The 26,905-nt window shown below is 42.4% G+C and overlaps 1 protein-coding gene across 2 annotated transcripts; it reads right to left on the bottom strand.

The window, feature by feature from the left end:
* Positions 1–15: 15 nt before the first annotated feature.
* Positions 16–26,905, bottom strand: bcl3 (BCL3 transcription coactivator). Of its 2 annotated transcripts, none has more exons than XM_080767884.1 (10): positions 26,860–26,905; positions 24,593–26,262; positions 23,612–23,726; positions 14,863–14,971; positions 6,858–7,065; positions 5,011–5,099; positions 4,813–4,890; positions 3,557–3,727; positions 1,623–1,722; positions 16–1,179 (listed from the first exon to the last, which is right to left on the bottom strand). In XM_080767884.1, the coding sequence occupies exons 2-10, from the start codon at positions 25,293–25,295 to the stop codon at positions 1,070–1,072; spliced, it is 1,683 nt and encodes a 560-aa protein (XP_080624010.1). In that variant the 5' UTR covers positions 25,296–26,262; positions 26,860–26,905; the 3' UTR covers positions 16–1,069. The 2 variants fall into 2 exon arrangements, with proteins under 2 accessions (XP_080624010.1, XP_080624011.1); XM_080767885.1 differs by having other exon boundaries at positions 3,557–3,724.

The raw sequence follows: 26,905 nt of genomic DNA, 5'->3' as shown, positions 1-26,905 counted from the left end.
TTAATCAAAATAATTGGTGTAAACTGTAAACCATTTCTCATACAAAACAAGACAACAGTGGGAATCTGTGCATACTACATTCTCGGTACCGCTTGAGTTGACTGACATGACATAGAATAATTATTTTCTACTGTGCAAATAGCTGATATTTGTTTATAATAAGTATTTTTCACCATTTCAACTGGACTGACAGATGTGGTCCAAATTTCCCATTAGTTCTTTCCAAGCCTTTTGCAACAGTTCCAGTTTACAGATCGCCCCACGCACGGATGCCTGTAGTGTCTAGTCAGTTTCAAACTTGCCCTTGGCCATGGCATGAGTTGCCACCTGTCACTTGGGCACTGGGGCAGGACAGCAGCTGGTTGAATGCACAGGATGTGGAGTTTCCCTGGGAATTCTAATGTGAAATAGGAGAGTAGAAATACCAGGCATCACTAGGCCAGTCAATCTAAGATTTGACCCAAAAGAAATTGCAATAGTAATCGTTTTTTATGATCCTTAGGGTCATCCAAATAATATATCAAAAATTGATTATTATATACATTTTGACTGGCCTACACAGCATTCAGCATGAAGACAGGGAGCGAGTGACGCAGATGTCACCTGGATCTCATGAGGGGCGAAACTCCAGTTGCATAAAAAAAAGGTCAACACAATCCTATAGTCAGTTGCGGGCGTGTGCACGAAACGAGCATGCACTCAACAATTTCACGGGGCCGCGGCCACGAAAATACATGTGCGTTATCGCCCCTCAATTTCTCCGTACGTACAAAAAAACAAAAACAAAACGCAGGCATCTCAATGAAAATGAATTACTAGGCGCATCAGTCGCTGCCTGTCTGAAAAGGTCTTAAGCCTGATTTATACTTGGTAGCGTGCCAGTGTTGCAAATAGCGGTTCTACAATCAGGCAATAGTGGCAGGCAGAGGCAGTAGCATTGGGGCCTTTTTAATTTCCTCTGTTTCATGATGCAGTAGCCTCTACTCATTGGCTCAGCCTGTCCAGGAGGATGTCCACTGGAGACTGGCTCTCTATGGGACGAGGCTTAAAAAGTAGCCAGTTAAGGTGGCTAAAATATCATTGCGAATGTAGGTGGAGCGGAGCCCTTTGGAGACAGGGAGGCACTGTGTGGGGTGGATGACGGCGAGCGCCCAAGACTGTGGTTGGGAGATGGGGATCCTAAGACAGGGAGAAATTGCAGCATTTAATATTGTCACTTTACAAACATGTGTAATTGTGTATGCGTTGGCATTTGATCATGGTTATTATGACATAATGTCAATTTAAGGATTTAAGGAAATACAAGTGAAGAACTGTCGCTTTACACAGTGTTTTTTTTTTTTGGGGGGGCTTTTATGCCTATGCCTTATTGATAGGACTACTGTCGTATCAATAAATGGTTGGCAGGAAATGGGGAGAGAGAGATGGGGGTGACACGCAGCAAAGGTCGTCAGGATCAGGATTCGAACCCACAACACGATGTCAGGCTGATTGATTGATTGATTTATTGGAAATTGTATTAACAGTTTGTAGAATGGGTACAGGTCAATACAAAATTGGGAGGCTCTGTGCCCACATTGCCCCTAGCCGTCCGGGCCTGCATGTGTGTTTTTTGTGCTTACCACTTGCTGTCAAATTGCTCCCATGTGATGAGCTTGACAAACAATGCTGGTCTTGACTTCTTGTCTGCTTGGGGCCCTTCCCTCTAAGCACATCTGTTATCTGGAACAGATTTACGGATCAAAGTGGGTCAGCTATTGTGTGTTAACAAATACACAAAAAAAGGAAACCATCGGTAGATTTGTGAACACAATGGGCCCCATTCACTAACCTGGTCATAATGTTATTTACAGTATGTAAAACCTTGTCGTAAATTTCATGTATATTGCATGAGTCAAGTGTGATTCATGAAAGGGGATGCAGAGCCGTGATTTGTGTGGATCAAAGGTGTACAGTATCTCATTTTTGTTTGAAAGTCATGAGCGTCCACTCTCCAGTTTAACACCTTCAGAAATAACCCACATGGGGGGAAAAAACAAAAAACAGATCTGCAAGCTTACAACGTGTCAAGTCGCACCGCTGAGACAACTTGTAAATCTGTTCTGTCTGGAAGCGAGTCCTTCGATCGCCCAATGGATCAACTGGACATTAATAAAGTAATGCTCTCATGTGTAATGAGAATAAGAAGTTACAAAGTTTAACCCCACCAAATAATAGGCTAATAAAACATGGAAAGGATATCATAGAGAAGCCTTTTATAGCTACGCTGGAATCAAGGAACATGAGATCCGATCAGATCCAGATTGCGCTTTATTGATTAGCCTATAGAAATAGAATATAGATTAAAAACATATCCTGTTCCACGTCGGAATGGGGAATGGATATGGATTATGGACACAGCTAGATTTCATCCATACTGTATCCTCATCAGATGGTAAGGTAATGGACATGACATAAGCATGATGTGATGTGGTCAATATTATAAATGAATAGAGAGACGTGGAGTTGGCATGGACGTCCAATACACAAAACTGCATGTGGCCCCACTTGAAGAAACGGCAAACATGCGGAGGGATAAATAATAAATAAAAATCAGTTGAATTTGCAACGTGTCTAATATAATATGCATTCAAGCAATAGATCGTTTGACATCTTTTTTCTTTCTTTCTTATGTGTTGACAAATGTTCATTACATGAATATTGTATTTGAGGTTTGGCATTATTGTAATTTATGTTGCATGAAGAATAAGGCATTCATAATAACATATGCAAGCTTTGGTCCCAGCATAGAAGATGAGAGTTTGAGTGTCCGTCAAAAGTCATGGACAAAAAGTTTGATGATTCAGACTCTTAAGGTCCCCACACACCGAGCCGGTGTGCAACCACCTTTAATGTGAGAACTTAGGTTATGTATGTGCTTACTGCTTAAGTAGAAAATATGTGCGAATCCAAGCTTAGTGAATGAGGCAGACTGTGTACCCTCTATATCTGACCACTAGATGGCCTGATATACATTTGCTTTTGCTAGAGTAACAGTCCATAGCGGAGAAGAGGATGAAGTTTGTATCTATTGCTACTGTCCTAACCAAGCCTTATTGGTACAATTAGGATTTGCAATTTGTATTTGTCTTCAACTACATGCAAAAAATAATAATATATATATATACCATACATTTATATCTTGCCTAATTGACACTAATTGTAATTTATTCCCATCTGGCAATCAAAGAAATTGATAAGAAATGCTATAGATCAGTGGTTCTCAACCTGTGGGGATCCTCAGGTCCTTGAAGTGACAATTCAAGGACTTTTAAGTCCTTTTAAATACCTCAAAATGAAGAAAGAAAATAAAAAATATATACTATTAAAAACTGGTCAAATTGTCAAATCATATAATATAGATATTTTTGGGGGTCACTGCCTAAAAAGGTTGAGAACCACTGCTATAGATGACAAGTGAACTCTACTCGACCTGGGACTGTTTTCCCCATCTACCTCCACCCCCGTAATATCCTCTGCATCTCTCAATCATCAGTTACTTTCTCTTCCTCCTCACCATCTTGTTCTTGGCCACCATGACAGGGGTGTCATTGTGGTAGTTCTTGAGGCTGCTATCTGCTCCGCTCTTTAACAGCAGTCTCACTGTGTCCACCTGACCCCGTCCACAGGCAGCATGGAGGGCTGTGTTCCCGCTGTATGACTGGCTATTGACATCACATCCATTCTGCTGGGGTAGAAGAGCATGCCCAGATTGTAGAAAACAATGGAACATGCCAAGGGCCTCAAAAATGCCTAATTATATTTTATTCTGCGATGAAGAGCAGTGATCGAGTCTAACAACCACCCAAGCTTTTGTGCATCAAACTAATTAAAGTATCTTCAACGTATCCTCAAGATAAAAACTGGACAATAGAAAGTGACATAATAGACATAACTTTAAACTTAATGATAAAAGTGTTTTTGACTGTGTCATGTCAGTCTTATGACATTAAGTGTAAAATGCCTAACAATGGCTTATGAGTTATATTTGGTTGGCGCTGGTGTACCGCGTTGAAAATGCCACATCTACAAAACAATGGGACACTGTGTGACATTATAGATCGTTTTACTCAGCATGTCAATCCCCCAACCATCTTATACAACAAGGTGGTGAAAACAAATAATAATAGTTCCTTCTTACTATCAGTCTGATTGACTGACCATTCTCCACGGTGCATTATATGCAGACACATACAGTACAAAGCATGAAAAGGCTGAGATAAAAGATGGGTGAAGCAGCATATCTCTCACTATCATAGTATGAGAGAGATTAAGTAAATGGGAGGACAACCGTGGAAAGGAAAAGGAAAGGAATAGAGTGATGGCAGAGCGTTGAACAAAAAAGAAAACTGTGAAGAAAAGTAGAAAACACATTAGCCTCAATGGTTATATTTTATGACAACCACTGAGGTCTGGCAATAAAGCAATTGTGAATCATATAGTCACATTTCTCTGGAACTCTTATCTGTGTGATAGAAGAGAAAGAGAAACTATGGGGAAGGGGTGGAGCTCATCACAAAACAACCAAAAAATGTAAAATAAACTATTCAACGAATGAGCTGAAAACAGCATTAACCACTTTCTACTTGGCATCCGTATTTTGGGAATATTTTTATTTTCATTCTTTTTGATTTGTCTTCTTTTTTAAAAGAAATGTTCAAAAATGAAAAGCAGATTTACAAGCTCAGGCTAGTTTAAGGTGACTCACAGAAACTAACACACACACACACACACACACACACACACACGTGCATGCACATGCACGCTCATTACCTCAATGAGGAAGTGGACCATGTTGATATTAGCACTCTCTACCGCGTGCATGAGAGGACTTTGGCCACTTTTGATGTCCTAATTAGAGATTTATTAAAAAAAGAAAAAACATTGTCAGTATACACAAAAAGTCAGAAGAGACAATAATGAGTCCGGTGAAAGCCTAACCACTTGTGTAAAAGCAGGATGTGGACAGACCATAGCATTGATGTCGGCTCTGGAATCCAGCAGCATTCTGGCCAGGGCCTTATGGCCCCCTCGCACCGCCAAATGCAGAGGGCTCAAACCTGCAGGCAGGAAAGGACAACGCAGCCTGAGCTATGCACTGCCATGTGCGGGCGCACGCACGCATGCACGCATGCACGCACACGCACACGCACACACACACACACACACACACACACACACACACACACACACACACACACACACACACACACACACACACACACACAGGAATGCACAATCACATTATACGTGCCCTGTGACTGGTATCTACGTATTTAACTCTGACAGTGTATAAACGTAACCAAGTAAGTATCACTGAGGTTACATTTAACCACTTTCAACCTGCTGTTCCAACACAAAAGATTTACTGCACAGCCTCTCTCTCTCTCTCTCTCTCTCTCTCTCTCTCTCTCTCTCTCTCTCTCTCTCTCTCTCTCCCTCTCTCTCTCTCTCTCTCATACACATGCATGCTCATTGCTCAGGGCTCATGAGTCACTTTGTCATTTCTTTCACAATGTTAGTCAATTTGAAAAAGTTTCTAATCGAACCTGCTCATTTGTGATGGTCATCTACAGACTGTACATCAGGATGTTACATAATATTGTCATTCTCGATTAGATCATATTACCACCAGTAAGACGCGCAAACGCGGGAAGCGAACGCAGCTCGTACATATTTGGGTTTTTTTAAGATTTATTTTTAAGTTATAATTTTTTTAAGTGAAGTTATTTTTAAGTTAAGTTTTTAACTTAGCCATAACCATATAAGGAGTCCCCAAAGCAGCTATACGTCCAAATATGGAGTGTGTTGCACCAATCACAAACAAATCACTCAGCTCCATATATGGGCACAAAGGGGGGACGGACACACACACAGACATGATCTGCTAGGTCTCATAGTAAGTGCTCACTGCGTTCGCAAATAGGCAGACTAAGGGGCTGATGACTGACAAGTCACATCAACATTTTGCTGTGTCATGAGGAAGTAAGTCATGAAATTAATGATAAATTGCGAGCAAGTTTTGGAAAATCATAGTTACAGTTTATCACCGGGCTTAATCGGATTATCTGATCTAATGACATAACTTAATCAGTCATTCTGAAAAAAGATCCCTCACTATTTTTACAGCATGGCTCTACAAGAGGCTATTGCCGTCTACGAGTGTCTGTGTGTGTGTCTGAACGGAGCAAATCGTGCAAACTGCTGGACCAATCAGCACCAATCTTGCACGCTGCCAGTAGCACAAAGAAGTACCTCCAGTGTTGTTCATGTATGTTAAAATCAATGGAGATTCCTTGATCGTGCTGAGACCTTGCCCACATAGATACATCATAGATGGTGACATGAAGTCCAAGATCCACATCGGAGCCACGCTGTCTCTATGTCGATCCCGACAATTCTTAAACATATATATATAATTTCCTAGTTTCTTTTGAAGTAACAATTTGTTGTTACTTCCTGTCGGAAAACAACAAGGAAACACACCAAATTACACTGGTAAATAAATGTGCCACTAATGTGGACTATATCAGTGATTCTCACATTTCAAGCACCTCCAGTTTGATATGCACAACGCCACAAACCCTCATGCAAGTTATATCTCTGTGACCCCAATCTAAACTGTAAAATGCTGTTGATTTAACTCTGAGAGTATACAAATGGAACAAAAAGGAGCAGTAAGGGGCCATTTCGTTCCATTTGTACATGGTCAGAGACTGAGTTAGAGACCCCTGGTTCCCACTTCTGTCAATCAATTATCCGGGCACCCTGGGGCAATCTTTGAGACCCAACTTTGAGACCAGCAGACTACAACCTACCTTCATAGTTTCTAATCTCCAGACAGGAGGAGGAAGCAGCACAGGAGTGAGAGAGGATCACAGCGAGGCAGTCCCGCTGGCTGTACTCGCAGCAGAGGTGAAGAGCCGTCTGGCCGTTGCGGTCCAAAGCCCCTGGGTCGGCACCGGCTCTATGCAGGGCCTCCACCATGCCTGGCTGCTGGGTTATCACTGCTAAATGGAGAGGAGTCTGACAGAGAGAGAAAGAGAGAAATAATTAAGTGTTACGGTTGGTATTGAGAGAGGAGTTGAAAAAGAAGGATATAAAAGAAGGTGATGGCTAAACAGTGGGGTAGACTTTTTACCAATGAATTTCCAAAACATTTCCAAAACTTTCCCAGAATATTTAACCCAATTTCCAGGCCTATATAAGAATCATTCAGTGCAATAATGAGTCTCTTACTCGTACTCCATGTGCAATACCCAAAGACAGGCAACAATTGTAGCAACAATAAAGCATAGCATATAGAATGCTATAATTCAATTCCAAATTTTGTGCCAAATGTTTTGCTAACACCACCTACACAGTATCTGATATTTTTGTCACGTACTGTTACACACTAGGCTGTAATCACGCTGCCGTTTGGTGAATAACGACTTGTTGATGTTATTCATGTTTTGGAAAAAGGTTTTAATTAACAAAATCAATAGCAAAAACAATGTATTGTCAACTATTTGTACAGGACCCTTGAAAAACATTTTCCAGGACTGGAAAACTCTTTCTAATTTCAAAATATTTCCAGGAATTTCATGACCGTGGGAACCCTGTAAATAAAATATAAGGGGTTGGTACAGAGAAAGAGAGTATAATGAATTATTTAATTGGTTTAATTAGTTTAATTGAAATTTTGCACAGTAAGGTTAAATGAACTTCAGTAAGGGTCTATTTGTACACTCTCAGTGTAAATTTAACAGAGGATTGCATTGTGTAGCCTTTACTATAGGTGGCACCACAACTACAGTTAACTACAGTTGATTACTACATGATAATATAAGACTCTGCCTAAAGGACACACACACACACACACACACACACACACACACACACACACACACACACACACACACACACACACACACACACACACACACACACACACACACACACACACACACACACACACACACACACACGATTGATGGATAATTAAAATAAACGCCCATCTGAATAATTAGGCGGTCAGATAGGAGGACTGTGAACGCCTGTGAGATTTTCAAGTAGGCCCTGATGCAAGAAAACACTGATCTAGACAAGACTTACAGTCTCAGATCTTGGTGATTGTGTGGGAGCAGTAAGAGGCTATGTTATTCCTGCCGAAACAAACCTGTCATCTGTGACTTTTTCTACATGGTTGAAGGTCAAAGATGCAATGAAACGACAGCAATATGAGCCAACGCCTACAAGTCAACAAGCAAGCCACGTCAGATCATTGTTATTGACAACCGATGCCAAGGTACACTGACACATGCTACAGTGAGCCATAAGACTATTATACCTATTATACCATATTATACATGCAATTATGTACATGCATGTGCATGCTTGCACGCTCACACACATGCATGTACATAGGCATGCACGCACGCACGCACGCACGCGCACACACACACACACACACACACACACACACACACACACACACACACACACACACACACACACAACACACAAACACTGTGTGCGGGTTCAAAACATCCCAGTCTCTCAGCAATTCGTACAGTGTCACAGAACAGCAGTCAGCAACAGCGTATACTGTGTTCCTCCAACTTCAACTTGTCATCACAAGTTTACAGGTGTAGCTTTAAGGAGTGATTGAAATTATTCAACAAATGACAAAATAACCACATGAAAAATACATAAGGTGTGTATAGGCAATTAAAATCCCTTATCTCTTATGGAAGTAAGATACACCACTTAGCTGCAGATATCGAGTATGAACTAAATGAGTGGCAATGGAGTAGATAAACAAGTCATATGAGGATGTCAAAATGAAGATTAACCTGTTCTAAAAGACAGATTGTCCAAAGTAGACTGATGGTTCAAAACACAGTTCCGCACCAGAGGTGTTTTCCCGGTTTAACTCTGGGGCGAAGGAGAGGGGGAGATGGAATGAAAAACCTTGCACAATCTTGAATCTTCCACTGTACTGTGTGTTGTGCCATTGATAACTGTGTTAACTCTGGCATTGGGCCATGGCCCTGAAGACCTTATGCCATCCAAGGACAATAGTTTTGTGTGGAAATCCTGCTTAGTCATAGAAGGAAATATTTTAACCTGGATGTTCTAGAAGTTATTAATGTTAAACGACAAACAGAATGGTGATGCTCCAAGTTTCACTTTAGTGACATTGCTGGAGGCCCTCGACTGGCGCAGCTGTGGCTGTTCCAGTAAAGAGTAGAACAAAGTGGAGTAATAGTGCTAGATAAGGTTGCTGGAATTCCTTTGGTGTATCAATGCCAGTGGCATTCAGTGTTTCCCTGAATTCTGTGACTCACAAATGAGACACACGCGCAAGCATGCGTACACATGCCACACACACACACACACACACACACACACACACACACACACACACACACACAGACACACACACACACACACACACACACACACACACACACACACACACACACACACACACACACACACACACACACACACACACACACACACACGCAATAATGCAATAACAGAACACTGATTGCACTAGGTTACTGTTTTTATGACCTACTTTTATTTTACACTTTTTCTTATACATTGCATGGCAGTTCTTGTTGGAACATGTGATGCAAAAGACATCTAAGTTCATCCGAATGGATAATTTAAAAATATCATCTTATCAGTCATATGACCCTGCAGGATTCATCATAGCAAGGATTGCATTATGTTTGGAGTCCACACTGCAAAAAAAGTTAAGGTAAGTAACTATCAACTACAATCATCCCCCTAATTACAGCAGGGGCCTGCTTGCAACTTAGGCCTTTTAAGGTCTTTCCAATAACATCTCAAAGTTCACAGAATTTAGCAACCAGTTTCCTGTAAACCATTTCAAAGTGACTAAAAACAAAAACACAGGGCAGATAAGAGGGCTTGGGAGGGAGGATAGGAGAAGGGGAGGATAGAGGGAGAGACGGAAGTGGCGGCAGGGAGTCCAGGGGAAAGACAGGATAAGAGAGGGAAAATCCCTCCGTTCTCCCCAGCATGTCTGCCCTCACGGCACTCTGCACATTCCTGCAAAATGAGCAGAAGAGAAGAGAAGAGAAGAGAAGAGAAGAGAAGAGAAGAGAAGAGAAGAGAAGAGAAGAGAAGAGAAGAGAAGAGAAGAGAAGAGAAGAGAAGAGAAGAGAAGAGAAGAGAAGAGAAGAGAAGAGAAGAGAAGAGAAGAGAAGAGAAGAGAAGAGAAGAGAAGAGCGGGATGGCAAGAAGCCCTGGGCTGTATAACTCATTCCAAGCATAGATACTAAGCAAACACAAAGGATATTGCACAGTAAAGTCCACTCCTCAGTGTTACGCACATTAACCAAAGTGTCCCTGTTCTAGGTTCATAATAGTCTAATAGTCAAACATTCAGTTAAAATAGGTGCACATTCTGCCCAAAATGGCAGACCCACAAGCTCACAACACTTTGCAACGTGACACGTTGTAAACTTGTAGAGATTTTGTGTATGACAATGGGATTCTCAGATTGGGTGTAGAGTGAAAGAACTGAATTGGTTAGTAGGCATGTCGATTTGAGAAATTTTGTACACTATGCGAGTAAACACAGATGAAGCAACAAAGAGATAGAGATAAAGACGTCACGTGCGTGATATACAGTACACTGGAATAACATCACCTTATCAGTGAACCTTATACAGTATGGAAGACAAAGAGATCGAACACAATACCCTGGAAACTACGGCAGCCTCATTGGAAAGCTTATATCGCAATGATCAGTTAATTGCGGAAGAAAGAGAGAGCAGGCAATGAGGTAGGATCCACCTCCATGGGTGGAATATAGAGGAAGAGTGGGAGTGGGATGATCTCTGAAACTTCATGCAAGCCACCGAGCACATGCGCACACACGCACGCACGCACGCAGCCGCGCACGCACGCACACACACACACAGAGACAACAACTACTACTAATTTCTAAGCAAGCAACAACTACATCACTTCTACCCATGTACTTGTCCTGTATTTCTCTTCCTGTCCATGAGAGACAGATAGATAGACTGTGTGTGAGTGTGACTGTGTGTGAGTGTGACTGCGTGCGTGTGTGTGTGTGTGTGTGTGTGTGTGTGTGTGTGTGTGTGTGTGTGTGTGTGTGTGTGTGTGTGTGTGTGTGTGTGTGTGTGTGTGTGTGTGCAGTTTGTGTGTGTGTGTGTGTGTGTGTGTGTGTGTGTGTGTGTGTGTGTGTGTGTGTGTGTGTGTGTGTGTGTGTGAGAGAGAAGCAGGGAAAGTCCCTCTCAACTACCCTCTGAACCTCAGGTACATACAGTATGTTGAGAAACAGCCCAGACCGGGGGAGGGCGGGGGGTGGTCATGTGACTTCTCGGAACGAAGATACTGAAGCTCACAAAAACACACATGCCTGCAAGAGAAGCACGCATGCACGCACACACGCACGCACGCACGCACACACGCACACACCACAGGCCACAAGCACACACAAGGCTTGCTGAGAAATTAAGCAACCATTACCGGTATATGAATATCAACTAAATATAAATATAAACTATAGCATTACAAGAGATTCATTTTACCTGCAAAAAAGAATCTTTTGGCATTAATTCAGGCCAACATATATTGTGCTGAATTGTGCACGATGATTGTTTACTGTCAGTGCATACCGGGAGGCATGCCTGACAATAACTTTGACGGGAACTTCTTATCACAAATGGTTAATGAATGTACCGCAGAGAACAATGTAGTGGAACAAAATGACATGCAGCTGTAATGTTTGACTAGTTGACTGTGGTCCAAGCACACTGCACACATAAGACCTGTCAGTTGCGTTTCAGTTGCCACTATTCAGTATTTAAGTCCGACGTCATTTTGTAGTACTACGTTACGTCCGGGTCCAAGTGGCACCAGCTCCCGTCCGCATCTCATTGTAAATAGAATATCTAAACACGTGAATCTTTTTACAATGACTTTATTTTTCAGAAAGGAAGCCATTGAGGGTTAAAATGCGTCTTAATGCTTCTAACTCGAGTAGAATTAGAAGCAATAAAGACTATTATTATCATTATTATTGAAGGTGGTAACAGAACATTTGCTCAGTACAATATTTCGGGGGCATATTATATTATATATTATATTTATAATGTGTGCAGGCTTGAGTATGTTGAATCTAGTTTGCAAATAATGAGAATTTAGTTTACACAATGGGGGGGGGGCGCTCACGTCACAGCTAAAATACACAAGTGCGTGCGTGTAAGCTCATGTGCATGAGCATAGACGACTATTTGAAGGTGGTGCGCATGCACACGCACTTAAGTGTGTGCGAAGACACAGGATATTACAACGTGCACAAGGCCAAACCGAGCATCGAGTGGTTGTCGGCACCTGCGTTATTTCTGGTAAGTCAGCCGGTGATGTCGCGCGACTGTGTGAAACCCCATCCTCTGTGAAGTACAAAGCCATGCAGGCCTCAGGTACCTTCCTCTGATACAGAAACATGCAGAAAGCAAGAGGGCAGGAAAGATTGGAAGGTTAGTGCCGTTTTTCCCAAACGGTTCACCTCAAGACCCAAAAAGAAATCCTTCACTATTCCTTTCTTTATAAGAAACGTAAAAAAGGACTGTGACCCATTGTTTTGTAAATTGGGAAACAATGGGCTAGTGGGCTAGTAGTGGATGTGGTGAGCTCTGAGTGTGACAGGATGAAGGGGCGGAGGTTTTGGGGCGGTGAAAAGAGAAAGTGAATTTACAGGGCAGACTAACTGGCCGCTGAGGGCAAGAAGCTGGGGCAGCACGGGATTGGGAAAGACCTTGAAGACCATACCTTTGCATAATTGTGTCTGCATCCAGTTGTGTAAGCCATCAGGACACTCCAAAGAATGGTGTAACATATACTTAAGCCCTAAAGTACATACTTGGTCATATGACAAATAGCAAAAATAATGAGGCTAAATGCTCACAACGTAAAACAAAATAGAAAAATCCCAAATTAGGGACGCCAGGGTTAAAATGTTTGAAATATAGGAAAAAGGGAGGTGCTCAGGTAGGGATGGAACCTAGCGGCTAAGACATGCCGCTAGGTTCAATTCCTTTGACTGGAACATATCCGTCAACATTGTGTTATATCAAACATTGAACATGCTCATAGGACTCAGATCATCAAGTCTTTCTCAAGAGCCTCAGCTAAATCCCTAAAATGTGGTTAACTGATGAAGTTCTGATAAACTGGAAAATGATAGCCGATTTCATCGACTCATCTGTTCCCCATGTCAGTATGTCCACAGCACACTGACACAATTGTGTTTAGCAAAATAGTGTGGGGTTTATGTCCACATGGTAATATGCATCATTGGGCATTTTCTTTCATATTTTGAAATAGTGAAAATAGCCGATTAACATTGACACGTTGTGAGCAAGTATATCAGGTATTTGAACATTTTTTTAATGTTTTTCAAAATAGTAAAAAAGAAAAAAAGCCAAATGTGCTCAAGATAAGGCCTATTATTTCATTATTCTATCACTTTTTTATCCACAACTATCCTAATACAAGTAACTCCCTAAGGGCATAATGCAGTTTTGTAATCTGCTTTGATAAGGAAAGCAGATTATGGTAATGCGTGGGTGAAGAAAAGAAAGAAAAACATATTACGGCCAAACGCGTGTGACACAATAAAAAAAGAACAGAACACAGGAAGTACACAGTGTACACAGATGTTCCTTCCCAGCAGAATTTGGCTTCCAGCCATGTACAGGTGGAATAGCAACAGGGAAGGGTGCATTCCATCACCCAGACTGCGGCCGCCATGCTACTGGGTGTCAAAGCGTGTGGTAAAAATGTGTCAGGGCAAAGAACGAAACCCAGGACTTCCTCTTTCGTTTTCTTTCCCTGTCGCTGTCATCTGAAGGCCACAGCTGTGCGCCAATATACGCCCTGACCCTAAATTGATCAGGTAAAACCAGTGCCAGTATGAGACATTATGTAGACAGGGCAGGAGCCATGGATGGAAGGAATGTCTTTTACACCTTATGCGACCAAAAGCTTTTGCACTTAATGGCCAGTCAACCCACACCAATGCAACTCCTGCAACTCCTTGCAACATGCAAGTACTTGCTACCATCATTGCAATGAGTTATATTGGCGTGTACTGGCCTTAAAACAGTTTAGTATCAGGGAGTTGCGACTATAGTTGCATTGGTGCAGTCTGGCCTTTTTTTTTAAATATATATCCCACGATTTTGTAACCCATTTTTCACCCCTGTGTCAATCATCTAATGTGATCCTGGGCTCTACACACCCTCCACCAACCTAGTCCCCATATATGGGGGACAAGGGTAGAGCAACGGACTTGAACTCATGCTTCCTTCATGCCTGAGTGTCCAAGTTGCTCCTTTACACCTGACAGGGGGGAGTTTCCCTGGTTGGACGTAGTGCGTGGAAGGAACACGTTATTCCAACCAGTTCCTTTCTCCTCCATCAGGCGGGAGGCAGTTTAGTGACCAGGATTACTGCATGTTTTTTGTGAGGGTACCTACCCTAGGGGACACGGGGAGAACATGCAAACTCCACACAGAAAGGCCCTTTCGCCAACCCAGCGACAGCACTACCAACTGTGCCACCGTGACCCCCAGTCTGACCTTTTAAGAGCACACAGATGCTTATCAGGGCAAAGCAAAAGAACATAAAAATAGGGTTCACAACTTATACAAAATAAAATGGAGACTACAGGTTCTAGTTGTGTGAGTGTGTGTGTGTGTGTGTGTGTGTGTGTGTGTGTGTGTGTGTGTGTGTGTGTGTGTGTGTGTGTGTGTGTGTGTGTTTCACCTGTCGTAGATTGTTGTATATGTCAAGGTCTCTGTGAGCCAGCAGCAAGAGGTGGATCAGTGTGTGGACTACACGCTCTTCTCCCTGCACCACGGCTATATGGAGTGGCCTGCAATCAAATCAAATCAAACTTTATTTATATAGCACATTTAAAACAACAGAAGCTGACCAAAGTGCTGTACAGGTTAAAACTAAAACAGAACATCAACAGCGCCCATCAGTGCACAAACAAGGACAACATCAAACTCACACAATGACACACACGCAAGCACACGCACTCACGCACCCACGCACGCACAAACGCACGCACGCGAGCACACGCACGCACTACTACTGTACCCCAGAAATGGATTGTTGCTCACTTTGCTAGTATCTTGCATGGGACCTTCATGCAGCAGACTCGGGAGAGTTTATAGATCCCCAGGCCATGAACTCAATAAAGCGATATAACAGGACTGCACTAGTGGCAGATACGGACTGTTTTGCTCAGATGTTGTATTGTCATTTGATCTTTAACTACTATCATACAACCATACATTGATCCTAAAACTAATTTACAACTGATGTAGAGAGTTTGGAAAACCTATGAGATAATGTTAATGTTGCTTGCTATTTCCCCCATATATATTATCAGCAGCATTATTATCAGCAGAGGTCTCTTAGATATTTGCTTACAAAACAAGCTCATGGCTTAATCATGTGTAATGCTATCTGTTAGATAGTTCATAAATGTGAATGCCCGAATGGCAAGTGATTATAACTCAATATTTATCAGCGTTGACCTAATTAGTCCCCAAGTATAGCGCCACCAATGTCCTCCATAGTACATATACATACTAATACTGTATGACTCACCCAGCTTACTATTGAAACCTTATCAAGACTAAAGTGGGAACCACAAAACAAGATCTGCATGTAAAGTGAAAGAACACACAGGTCAGACTTTGGGACAGCGGGGGGAAATAAAGAACAGGGAGGAGGGAGGGGTATAGTGTTGTAGATAAAGACTTTGTATTCTGTTATCTTTGTTGACTTCCAGTAAAGAGGCTTTATGTCACATCCTGACCTGTTGTAGTAACAACGGCAGCTGTCTCTCTTGTGTATGTCTCCGTCTCTTTCTCTCCCTTCTGTGTTGCATGAATTATAGGCCTACTCCGTCGTAAGATGGAGTAGGACAAAAATAACAGAACTACAAGCAATGCGGCTCACGAAGGGTACTCAGCTCTTAATTAAAAAATGGAGGCATAGTCATACTCAGAGACAATGTCGGGGAGCAGGGACCAGTTAAGACTAACTTAAAAGTATGGTTGGAGTTGGAGACTCAGTTCTCACTCACAGAGTCATTGAACACTGTACTTATCTTCCGGACCACGATGTACATTGTAAAATTCTCAGCGTTTATTTAACTCTCCTTTTCCACAGGTTGGTTCCCAATGGGAACCGATTCAGTTCTTTTTGGTACCATGAGCCAGTGCTCCAAAATTGGAACGTTAATTATGAATTGAGTGGGCAAAACTATATTAAATTGTTTAATATGGATCAATATAAGTAAATTAATATATGATAACCCTTCCACAGTAGCTTTTTAATATTGTTTTTGTGCATATTTTCCTATATAATGCCTCATTTGTGTATTTAAAGTAAGTAATCAACTGGGGAAGTTTCATGGTGATAACAATCTAATATAGGTATGGTTGTGCCCACTCAATTTCATTTAATTTCAATTCAATCACAATTTTGGAGCTCTGGCTCATGGACTAAGAACCAAAAAGAACTGAACCGGTTCCCATTGGTTCCCGAACCTGACATTGAGAACCTGCAGTGATCTAGTGCACGAGCAGAACAAAATAATAAATAATAATTTGCATATAGTATTAGTAAAGCCAAGCATGCAGAAAGTGAGGAGGGCACTCTGACAAGTAAGGACAAAGCTCTTTCTCAGTACATAACAGGTGTTGGCTGACAGTATGGTGCATGAGGACAGAAATCTTGTAAACAAACACAGACACCTAAGGAACAGCCTCCAACATTGTAGGCTTAGAGTCAGCAACAGTACATAAGAATAAATCAGTCTTTCTCTCTCTCTCTCTCTCTCTCTCTCTCTCTCTCTCTCTCTCTCTCTCCCCTTCCCTTCCCTTCCCTTCCCTTCCCTTCCCTTCCCTTCCCTTCCCTTCCCTTCCCTTCCCTTCTGTCTGTCTACCTTCTTTACTTCCATACATCTTGCATCTATCTATCTCTGCCAGCCAAATAATGACTGTGTGTGTGTGTGTGTGTGTGTGTGTGTGTGTGTGTGTGTGTGTGTGTGTGTGTGTGTGTGTGTGTGTGTGTGTGCGTGTGTCCATACATGCACAAATAAGCTACTTACTGTATGTTTTTTCTTGCATGTGCCAGCATGAAATGTCAACGGTATTGTGTGAGTGATTAACCCACACATCTCTATGGAGCAAAACCCTTCTGAGCATTCCTACTGTTTGTTTCCATAAATGGAAAAAAAAAACAAGACAAATATTGGAGAATGCACAACCTATTCTCCTACAATATATGATAGCAAAGAAATGCAAATACAAGTGTCAAATGATCAGATTGGAACCACAGCTACCATTTCCAAAAAGATGATTTGCTAATGACACCGCTGTGAAAAGCAGAACTTTGAATGTCGGTTCTTTCCTCAGCAGGTCCCTGTTCCTGTAATGGAGTTTTCCACAAAAACAATCAACAGTATTTTATCACCCAACAAGCTCAACAATGTGTTGGGGGTTTTGAGGTGTAAAGTACGAGCAAAATGCTATGTCGCACTGAGTGAGAGTTTGAATTCAACATAATTTGTTGTAGATTTTTGCACAGTAAAAGTCTTAGTATATTGATACTGAGCCAGCAGAGATAAGCGACAGTCGAAAAACTAAAGTGAATCCCACAGTTAGGCTATATGCTGCTGAACTGAAATTAACTACCAGTAACTATGCTGGGACATAAGCAGCTGAAATGAGATTTCTCAAACCCTCTGCTGCTCCTTCACGTGGAAAGGAGACAGTAAGGTGGTTTGGGTATCTCAATAGGGAGGTCATCTGGGCACGTCCCACCGAGAGGACACCACAGGGCAGACCAAGGACCAGATGGGGGGATTATAGCTCCATGTGGCCTCAGAACGCTTTGGGATCCACCTGCGGATGAAGTCGCTAATGTGACGTGGGAAAGGGAAGTCTGGAACTGTTGCCGCAGCGACCCGACTCCCTATAAGCGGTTGAAGATGAATGCATGGCTGCCTCTGGATAATGAACTAACTCGGACAATAACACATCATCTTATCTTATCTTAAAAGCTGCACAATTGTATTTTTTGTTTGTTTGTAGCCACCTGGCTGTAACAGATTTCCCAGATGAGCATGACAAGGGCGTTTGTGAAACGAGAATCATCACAGCTGTCTCAGCAGCTGTCAACAAGTACCAATGTACTGATGGGAACACAGGCATGTGCACGGCTGCACGCACGTGCTCGCACACACACACACACACACACACACACACACACACACACACACACACACACACACACACACACACACACACACACACACACACACACACACACAGACATAAAGACAGTATGTGTGTCCATATTTTAGCCATTGTGTTAATTAGCTGAGACTCACAGTACTGTCTGTCTGTCTGTCTGTCTGTCTTTATCACTCCTTCGCCTGTTTAATTGTATGAATCTCTTTCTCTCAAGACGAAACTCTATCTGTCTCTGGTTCCTGGAAGTGGGGCAGACCGCAGCCCCAGATAAAACCCAGCACAGCAACACTGACGCAAGATGGAGTCCCAAACCAGCCACATTCACACTGACAGACCCAGAAAGAGGCAGACAGACAAACAGGGTGAGAGAAAGTGAGAAAGAAGGTGTGTGTGTGAGAGAGAGTCAAGTCCTACTGTGAGCATTATCCTGTGTGGATCAGGTGAAGTGCGCTGATGTTTTCAAGACAGCAACATGGACAATAATGCAATATTACAGTATGAAATGAAATAGTCTTGCCAATAATCTCTATTAAGCAATCAACAAATAATTGTTAAAGTGCAATCGCTAGTGTGATCACACATCATCTCTTGATTATGTATTGTAATTGCAACTGTAGGTCGCAGTTTACATATAGTAGGTCAGTCAGTCATACATGGAGAAGACTGGATCATCACCTAGATCTGCATATATGGAGCCGGCCATCAACTCTACATCTGACCTCACGGACATCAGATTTATAGTTTAACTCCTGCTTCTTAACTGTGCAGTATTAAGAAGCTCTATTTGTATGTGTGTGTGTGTGTGTGTGTGTGTGTGTGTGTGTGTGTGTGTGTGTGTGTGTGTGTGTGTGTGTGTGTGTGTGTGTGTGTGTGTGTGTGTGTGTGTGCATGTGTGTGAAAGAGAGAGAGAGAGAGAGAGAGAGAGAGAGAGAGAGAGAGAGAGAGAGAGAGAGAGAGAGAGAGAGAGAATGCTAACACGGGCAGTGGCGTAGATGTGGTATCCTGTTTGGTGTGGAGGTTTGAGGAAACAGCTAACCTGATTGGCCATGCCCGACATCCCCAGTGGGTTCAATAAGGACAGCCTGTGCTGTGAGCTGATGCGAATAGTAAACAAGAGGGGATGCGAGTCGAAACCTCACCACAATAAGGTTTATGAGAAGTGACGCCATTAGACGGTAACAAAGCATGACACTACTCCTCAATGCTGCAAAGGCAGTGCTACATGTGTGTCATAGAACATATGCATGAAAACCATGTGTATGAAAACAGCAAGCTAAGCTGTTACAATGCCTCAGTTAACTTTTTGAACCCAGCACCTCCATGAAGTGATGTGCGTATTTTTCTATAGTCTCAGTTAAAACACCAAAATGGGTTCCCTCCCAAAATGGGTTAATATCTTAATATACCAGGGAATGGGGTTTTTGAGCAGTAAGGTTGAAATCGTTTTTTTGCAAGTAGAAATTAATCCGGGTTTTACAGGGTTAAACCGCTTTTTTATTAATTCAATTTTGTCTAAATGTTTTTGAAACATCTGGAAAAAGGTGCAATCATTTTGAAAGCTTATTTATTTTTATATATAATTTTTATCCCACGATTTTGTAACCCATTTTTTGTAACCCATTTTCAAATGGGTCCTTGACAACAAAAGGTGGTGCATACTTGTTTTTTAGACTAGTCATCTCTCCATTGGTTAGACATAAGGTTGGTGAGGGGTGCGTTAAGACGACCGGATTAAGGTTGGTGACGGCGTTAAAAGGGTTGGGAGAGGGTTAAGGTTAGGTTTAGGTGTGTTGCCCCGTGGGAGGTTAGGGTTAGGGTGAGGGTTTGAGATAGGTTGTACTGTAGGACTAATGACTGGTCTAACCAATGACTAGTCTAAACTAAGTACTGCACCCGACATAAAGATGTTTGAGAATAATAAATATCACTATTCGCAACACTATAAAATGGCGTAATGACTATATGGTGCACTAAATAGTGAGTAGTGAGTGCTTTCGGAGTTTAGAACAGACAGGAGAGTGAGCGCAAATGAGAGAAGGGGAGGCAGCGCTAGAGAGCAAGATGAGGTTGATAGAGGGAAAGCGGTAAATGAGGAAGTGAAGAGCGGATGTTTGGGTTTTTGAGCCCATTCATTTAAAAACACTGTGAAAGAGAAAGGAAGAGAAGAAACACCTAAGAGAAAACCACAATCATATATTTATGATTTTCCCGACACTGAAGGGCTCTGAGGCGCTGAGAACAGGGTATCAAAACCACATTGACGTAAAAGCGTGTGCGCACACACACGCACGATTTGAGAAACACAACCAAGGAAGTGTATACTGTAGGTAAAAGACACCCATCAAAGAGCTACACAGTTGATGAGAAGGTAAAACAGAGTTTAGTGGTTGAATCAAGTTTATTTCTTTTTTAAGAAATTATTTATATTATTCTTTATTTGTGCTACTGTATGTGGTACTATCTGTAAACTGAGGACTTGCCCGTCAATCCACAATTATATTCTTTTTTTGGTATATATATATTTTTTTTTTGGCTTTTTCTGACTTTATTTATAGGTTATTTATAGGTTATTTATAGGAAATGGGGAGTCGAACCTGCAGCATGCCGTCAGGCAGCCTAGATGCCCAGACGGTTGAGCTAACCATCCGGGCACCACAATTATATTCTAATTAAAACTGTTTTTGTTTTCTTTTCTGTCTGGGGGGGTGGGGGGGGGGGGGGGGTGTAAAAAAAGATGTACTTGTACTTGCAGGATGCACTGTACAGAATGGATAATGTGGACGACGTGACAGGGAATTCTGGTCCCCAAGGTACATAGATGCTCTAGTGACAAATAATAATGTGACTTTTGGCTCTAATGAAGCTTGGTCATCACAGGTCTATTTTGACAGGATGCAAATGACATCGATACTTCATGGAAACGACAGCAACTTTACAGTATAGCATTACATTCTTGGATATTATTTCAGCCACATTAGTGTGCTTGCCTTAGACTCTAAGGAAAATTACTGACAGGTCGATGCTCTAAGCTAAGGCTTAGAGCATCGACCTGTCATTAATTTCTGTCTGTGTGTAGGTGCACCTTCAGGGGTTGTGCCGATCATACAGTACATGCATGAAGGCAGATATTTGGTTCTGTGTATAGTTGTTTTTTTAGAATTCCACATATTATACTATAGTTCACCACTTCCCTCACCTCTCCATTGTGAAAAACTCACACTAGAGCCTCACTGATTGTTTTGCCTGATATAATATCAGGCAAAACAAGTCAATTGATGACCGATATTATCGGTCATCAATTGTCAGTATTGGTAATTATGCAAACCACTTTAGATATGGTGTCCCTATTTTGTCAAGAAGAAGAAAAACAACCTTCAAGCGTGTTGTGATCGGCTATTAAGTTAAGTGATTCAATAAAATAAATACCTTTTTTCTAACACAAATAAAGAGACTATGAAAATCAAATCACATGGCATCCTATCTGTCAAACTTCTTCCAGGTTACAAATGTACTTTCTCTCTCTCTCTCTTCTTTTTTTTCCTTTTTAGTTCCTGCACGTTTTGCTAATTCCAGTGAAACCAATCATGGTGTGCATTGATAGTTACTAATCTGGTTTCCCCTGCGAAGGCATTTGGGATGTAGTAGACCACTGAGTGGTCCTCTCCAAAATATATATGCTATCTAATGATATACCAGCTCAGTGGCCTTGTGGTTAGTGTCCGGCCTGAGACCGGGAGGTTGGGGTTCAATCCCTGGCCAAAGACTGTAAAAATGGGACCCAATGCCTCCCTCCTTGACACTCAGCATCAAGGTGACATACTAGCGTCATGTCCAGCGGGTGTACTTGTACATCAAGCTGCCTCACGCTACAGAAACAGGAGATAGGCTCCTGCCCTACGGGCCTCATGGCTCGGCAAGGCTACTTACTTATCTAATGATATAGACAAGGTGTTGTTTGGAATTTGGGTGCCATGACAACACAAGTCTGTTGCCTCCAAATATTTATTTAAACAATAAAATCTTGATCTTTCATAGCCTGGGGGGGGCTATAGGATCTTTATTCCCTGCTTGATGCCCCGGTGCAAATGTGGCAGATTGTCAAGTTGAAGTTGTAGATGCTAGATGAGACAATTTGCTGTCTGTATTATGATAATATATCTGGGTAATGACATGAGTCATATTACATGCTATGGGATAATTATGCAGTGCCTAAAGTGAACCTGCAGGTGTATACATGATGCTTAGCTCTTCTTTCATGTCAGTTGTCATGGATATAAACATATGAGTTCCTTAACAGTTTTTTTTTTTTTAACATTCTGGTACCTCCTAGGTCTTTGTTAGGGCTGACATTGCAGTCTTGAAGGAACTATTTGTTGGTGGAATGAAAAGATTGCTGAAGCAATACTGTAGTGTACAGTGTATTTTCAATTCTCCTTTTCTTTCTTTGCATGGTACATATGGTCTGTCTGTATCTATACCCGCTATAGTTCACATGTTTACTGTTTACTGGTGGACAGGACTACCTTTTTCGCAGAGCGTGGGACCTGATGGGTGCTGATGGGGCGCTTGTTTTACCTGCCGTGCTGTCAGTGGGGTAGGGAGTGCTACGTTGTGTTCAAGTGGTTATTATATATCCTCACAAATACTATGCCTAAACTTAACCTTAACCTGGGCCAGGCTAGGGTTAAGGCACTGGCCAAAATAGGGCCCAATGGAGCTCCTATCATTTATTATGCTCCGAGTCCAGTCCACACAAATGGAACAAACTTCAGGACTCTCTGAAACTGGTTCGATTGATCTCCATAAAGAAATTCAGGGTGCTTCTTGAGGAAACACTACATAGTGACTGCACCTGTTGTAACACTACAATTATTTCCATCTGTGACGTTGTAATGTGGTTCAAATATTTGTTATTTCTTTCCTTATATGTATTGTGTTTTATATCAGATCACGGCATCTTTGAAAAAGAGAGCTTGCTCTCAATGAGAGAAAGAAAGAAAGAAAGAAAGAAAGAAAGAAAGAAAGTGGCCAACAGTAAAAGGCTTTAGTTGTACTGGAAAGCTTCCAGAGCTAAACTGCACAGAAAACTGCATATTTCAAAGTTGAGATCCAGTGTAGCGCTTAACCTAGTGATCTTATAAATGCCTCATGTTTTACACTCTGTGGATTTTGTGTGCATGAGAAAGCAATGCTGTGGGGAAGAAGATAAATAAATAATATCAAAGTCATCAACATACGTGTCTCCATCCTCATCCTGGTCAGTGGCCAGAGTGACATCGGCCAGTAACTTCTCTTCTTGGGTTTGGGCTGGGTGGAAGGCAGCCACGGGAGGCCAGTAGTAGACTGGGCACACTGGATCGGACCAGAGAGAGATTGAGAGGAAGAGTGAACAAGTTGGCAAGACAGACGATATTATATACTTTCCAGTTTCCATCATAAGGAAGTACAATCCTAGAAGGAAATGGACCTGCATGGTCAAATTTGTGCACTCTCAAGAGTTAAGAATAGATTGTAGAGGATGTTTACTGTGTACTATACTAAGTTTTGATTATCTGACTACTTTGATTGACTACTAAGCTATTCTTTTAGACTGCAAACTGCAATGTTACTTAAAAAAAAAATCATCATCACTGAACTTATTTTTTCTTCCTATAGTGTAGGACATATTCAATACTGTATAGCCTACTATAGGCAGGTTATTTATTATATCTGTGTTATAATTTAAAGAAACATGTAAAAATGTACCCATAATGGTAAATTGTGTTACACCCTGCAGACTTAAATTGTAAATTGAATTTATTTAGCTGTGTAAGTATTATTAGTGTAGGAATCCATGTGTGCCCCAGATCAGCCTAATTGAATGGGTTGCAATCAATCTCAATCTGGCCATGTTAAAGGCTATTCATGACCAATACTTCCACAGTATGGTCCAGGACCAGGTGTCATTGAGGGGCTCCGGGGTACCCAGCTAAATGATAAGATTAGGAATAGAAACCAAATGGATGCTCTGGTTAATAATAATAATAATAATAATAATAATTATCATCATCATCATCATCATCATCATCATCATCATCATCATCATCATCATCATCATCAATAATCATAATAATAATAATAATAATAGTAATATAACGAATATGGGGATCGGTGGCATAATGCATATCAAACTGGGGGTCTTTTCAATTGAAAAGTCTGCATGAGAATCGCTAACTTACTGTACGGACTATACGCCTGCACGAGTCCTGCTGCTGCTGGATAGCCGTCTCTGACACTGGACAAGGACATGTGCCTGGGTGGTCGCGGTGGCGCACTGATACTCCTCTCCTCATCATCGAAGCACCTCGGGGGACTCCTCCGCTGGAGCCAGGCAGTGTTTTGTGCAGCAGGAGATAATAAGCGGTCTTCTCTGCCTGGTGGCGGTGGAGCGGGCGAGCGCTTCGGGATCGCCGCCGGGGCAGCAGGAAACCGGCGTTTCCTGAAGGGAAGCCTCGATGAAGATTTGTCGACCGCCGCGTCATGCTCGCTGCCCAGTGCGCTCCTATAGAAGCGCTTGACCGCATGTCCAAGTCCTTCACACTCGACCGCCTTTCCAAGTCCTTCGGCTGCACGTGTGGTCGAGTGTCTTGTGTCCAGCTCCAGCATGGGATTCGTAGGAGTGGGAGGCAAAGACCCAGCAAGCAGCTGCTCCCTGTGCAGCGCGTTCGTTTCCCCACCGTGTCCCATGCTGTCCGCTCGTGTGCGCCTGCTGCTGCACGGGGATGCGGTGACATGAGTGTCGCTGTCCCCGCGGTGACCTTTGTCGTCGTCGTATGTCCTCAACAACACGCCGGTGCCTCCGCGGTCTCTGTTGGTGGTGCGTAGATCCAGCGGCGCTGTGGCCACCGACTGACAGAAAGCGTCCATGGTAATCGTCGGCATGAACCCGTCCCGCGGCGCAGTGTGTTGCCAGAGAGACAGTTTTCAGGTGTGTGGACTGTAGATTCAGACGCAGGAGATTGAGGTTCGCAGATGATGATTCAGACGAGAGCAATGCTCCCGAAATGACCAGTCAACAGACGCCATGTCCCATTATCAATGTAGACTGTGCGCAACCATCAAATCCACTGCTTTTCCATGCAAGTTTGATCCTTATATAGGTTTTCAGACAACTATAATTCAAAATGCAAATTTGTTTTCCGAGGAAAATAACCAAACTGACCGGTCACTTACAGGTATAGGCTCAAGCGCGCACCTGCACACCAACAGATGTAGCCTAGGTGAACTATGCTGCATGTTGTGCGTGCATTGAACCGGATTGAACAGTGATCGCCTTTTGCAAATGTTGGGGCTTTCCTAAATCCTTTGCGCTCCGAATTGAGGGAGAAAAAAGCGTTTGAAGAGTGCACTGACAGTGCATTTGTGCAATGAGGCAATGCACTCTCTACGATTGCTTTATTTTACTGTACTTCAGCTTGTACTAACTCTCTGAGTCTCTGGCGCTAGTGTATCGAGTATCGACTGTCTGTGTCGTCCGATTCGCTGTTTAGAAACTGATGGTAGGCTATATAGAAACTCAATCAAAACAACTATGTCTAATGCGTTAAGCGTTATGCACAGGGGGCAAATCGTTCGGCACTCTGGCGCTGTTTAAGAGGAAGCAGACTTCGCATGTGATCTAATCTATCAATCGCGCAGTGTTCTGTTGGCCGGGCAGCATCTTTGGTGGATTTGTTGTGCCGTTCAGCCGTTGCCCGGGGCTGTTTTGTCACTGAGCAGAACGCGCAGATCTGGGATCTTCCCCAAGTGTCTTAATAGGGAATAAATGTATTTCCTGTGGGTGTGACTGATTGGTGAACCATGACAAAACTGGTCAGTTTATGACCTGGCATGACTTGATTGATGTAGCCTTCCTTTGGAGCAGTGTAGATCTGATCCATATCCTTCTACTGCTTCTACGATTCTGCCCCGCGCAGTACAAGGATATGGGACTTCCAATGTTAAATCTCAAATCGAAATCAGACCAGCCTCTCCTCTTTGGCGTAAATAAAAAGAACGTTTTTGCTACTCACCAAAACAAAGGCGGGTTGTGTCAATAGAAAGACTACTTTCCTTAGTGGAAGCACTCTGAGCCCCCCACCACACGTATAAACGGTACTTTTTGGCCAAAAAGGGATATTTTTTCACCGGAGGAAAAATATCCTCTATGAGGCAGTTCTCTGGGCAATATCAGTAGAGGGCGCAGCGGAGTAACTAAAAATGTTTTTTTTTCGGTGGAAACAAAATCCCTTTTTGGCCAAAAAGTACAGTTTATACGTGTGGTGGGGGGCTCAGAGTGCTTCCACTAAGGAAAGTAGTCTTTCTATTGACACAACCCGCCTTTGTTTTGGTGAGTAGCAAAAACGTTCTTTTTATTTACACTAAAGAGTAGAGGCTGGTCTGCATTCATGCGAGCGGCGGACGTTGATAGTAACATAGCTCTAATGCACGCATTAGAGCTATGGACCAGAGCTAGGAGCAGTGGTTCTCAAACATTTTCATGTCAAGGACAA

Source organism: Protomyctophum bolini (assembly GCF_963924005.1).
Source record: "Protomyctophum bolini genome assembly, chromosome: 7".
NCBI classification, from domain to species: Eukaryota; Metazoa; Chordata; class Actinopteri; order Myctophiformes; family Myctophidae; genus Protomyctophum; species Protomyctophum bolini.
The sequence above is the reverse complement of the archived record's forward strand: the minus strand, read 5'-3'. Positions and strand labels throughout refer to the sequence as shown.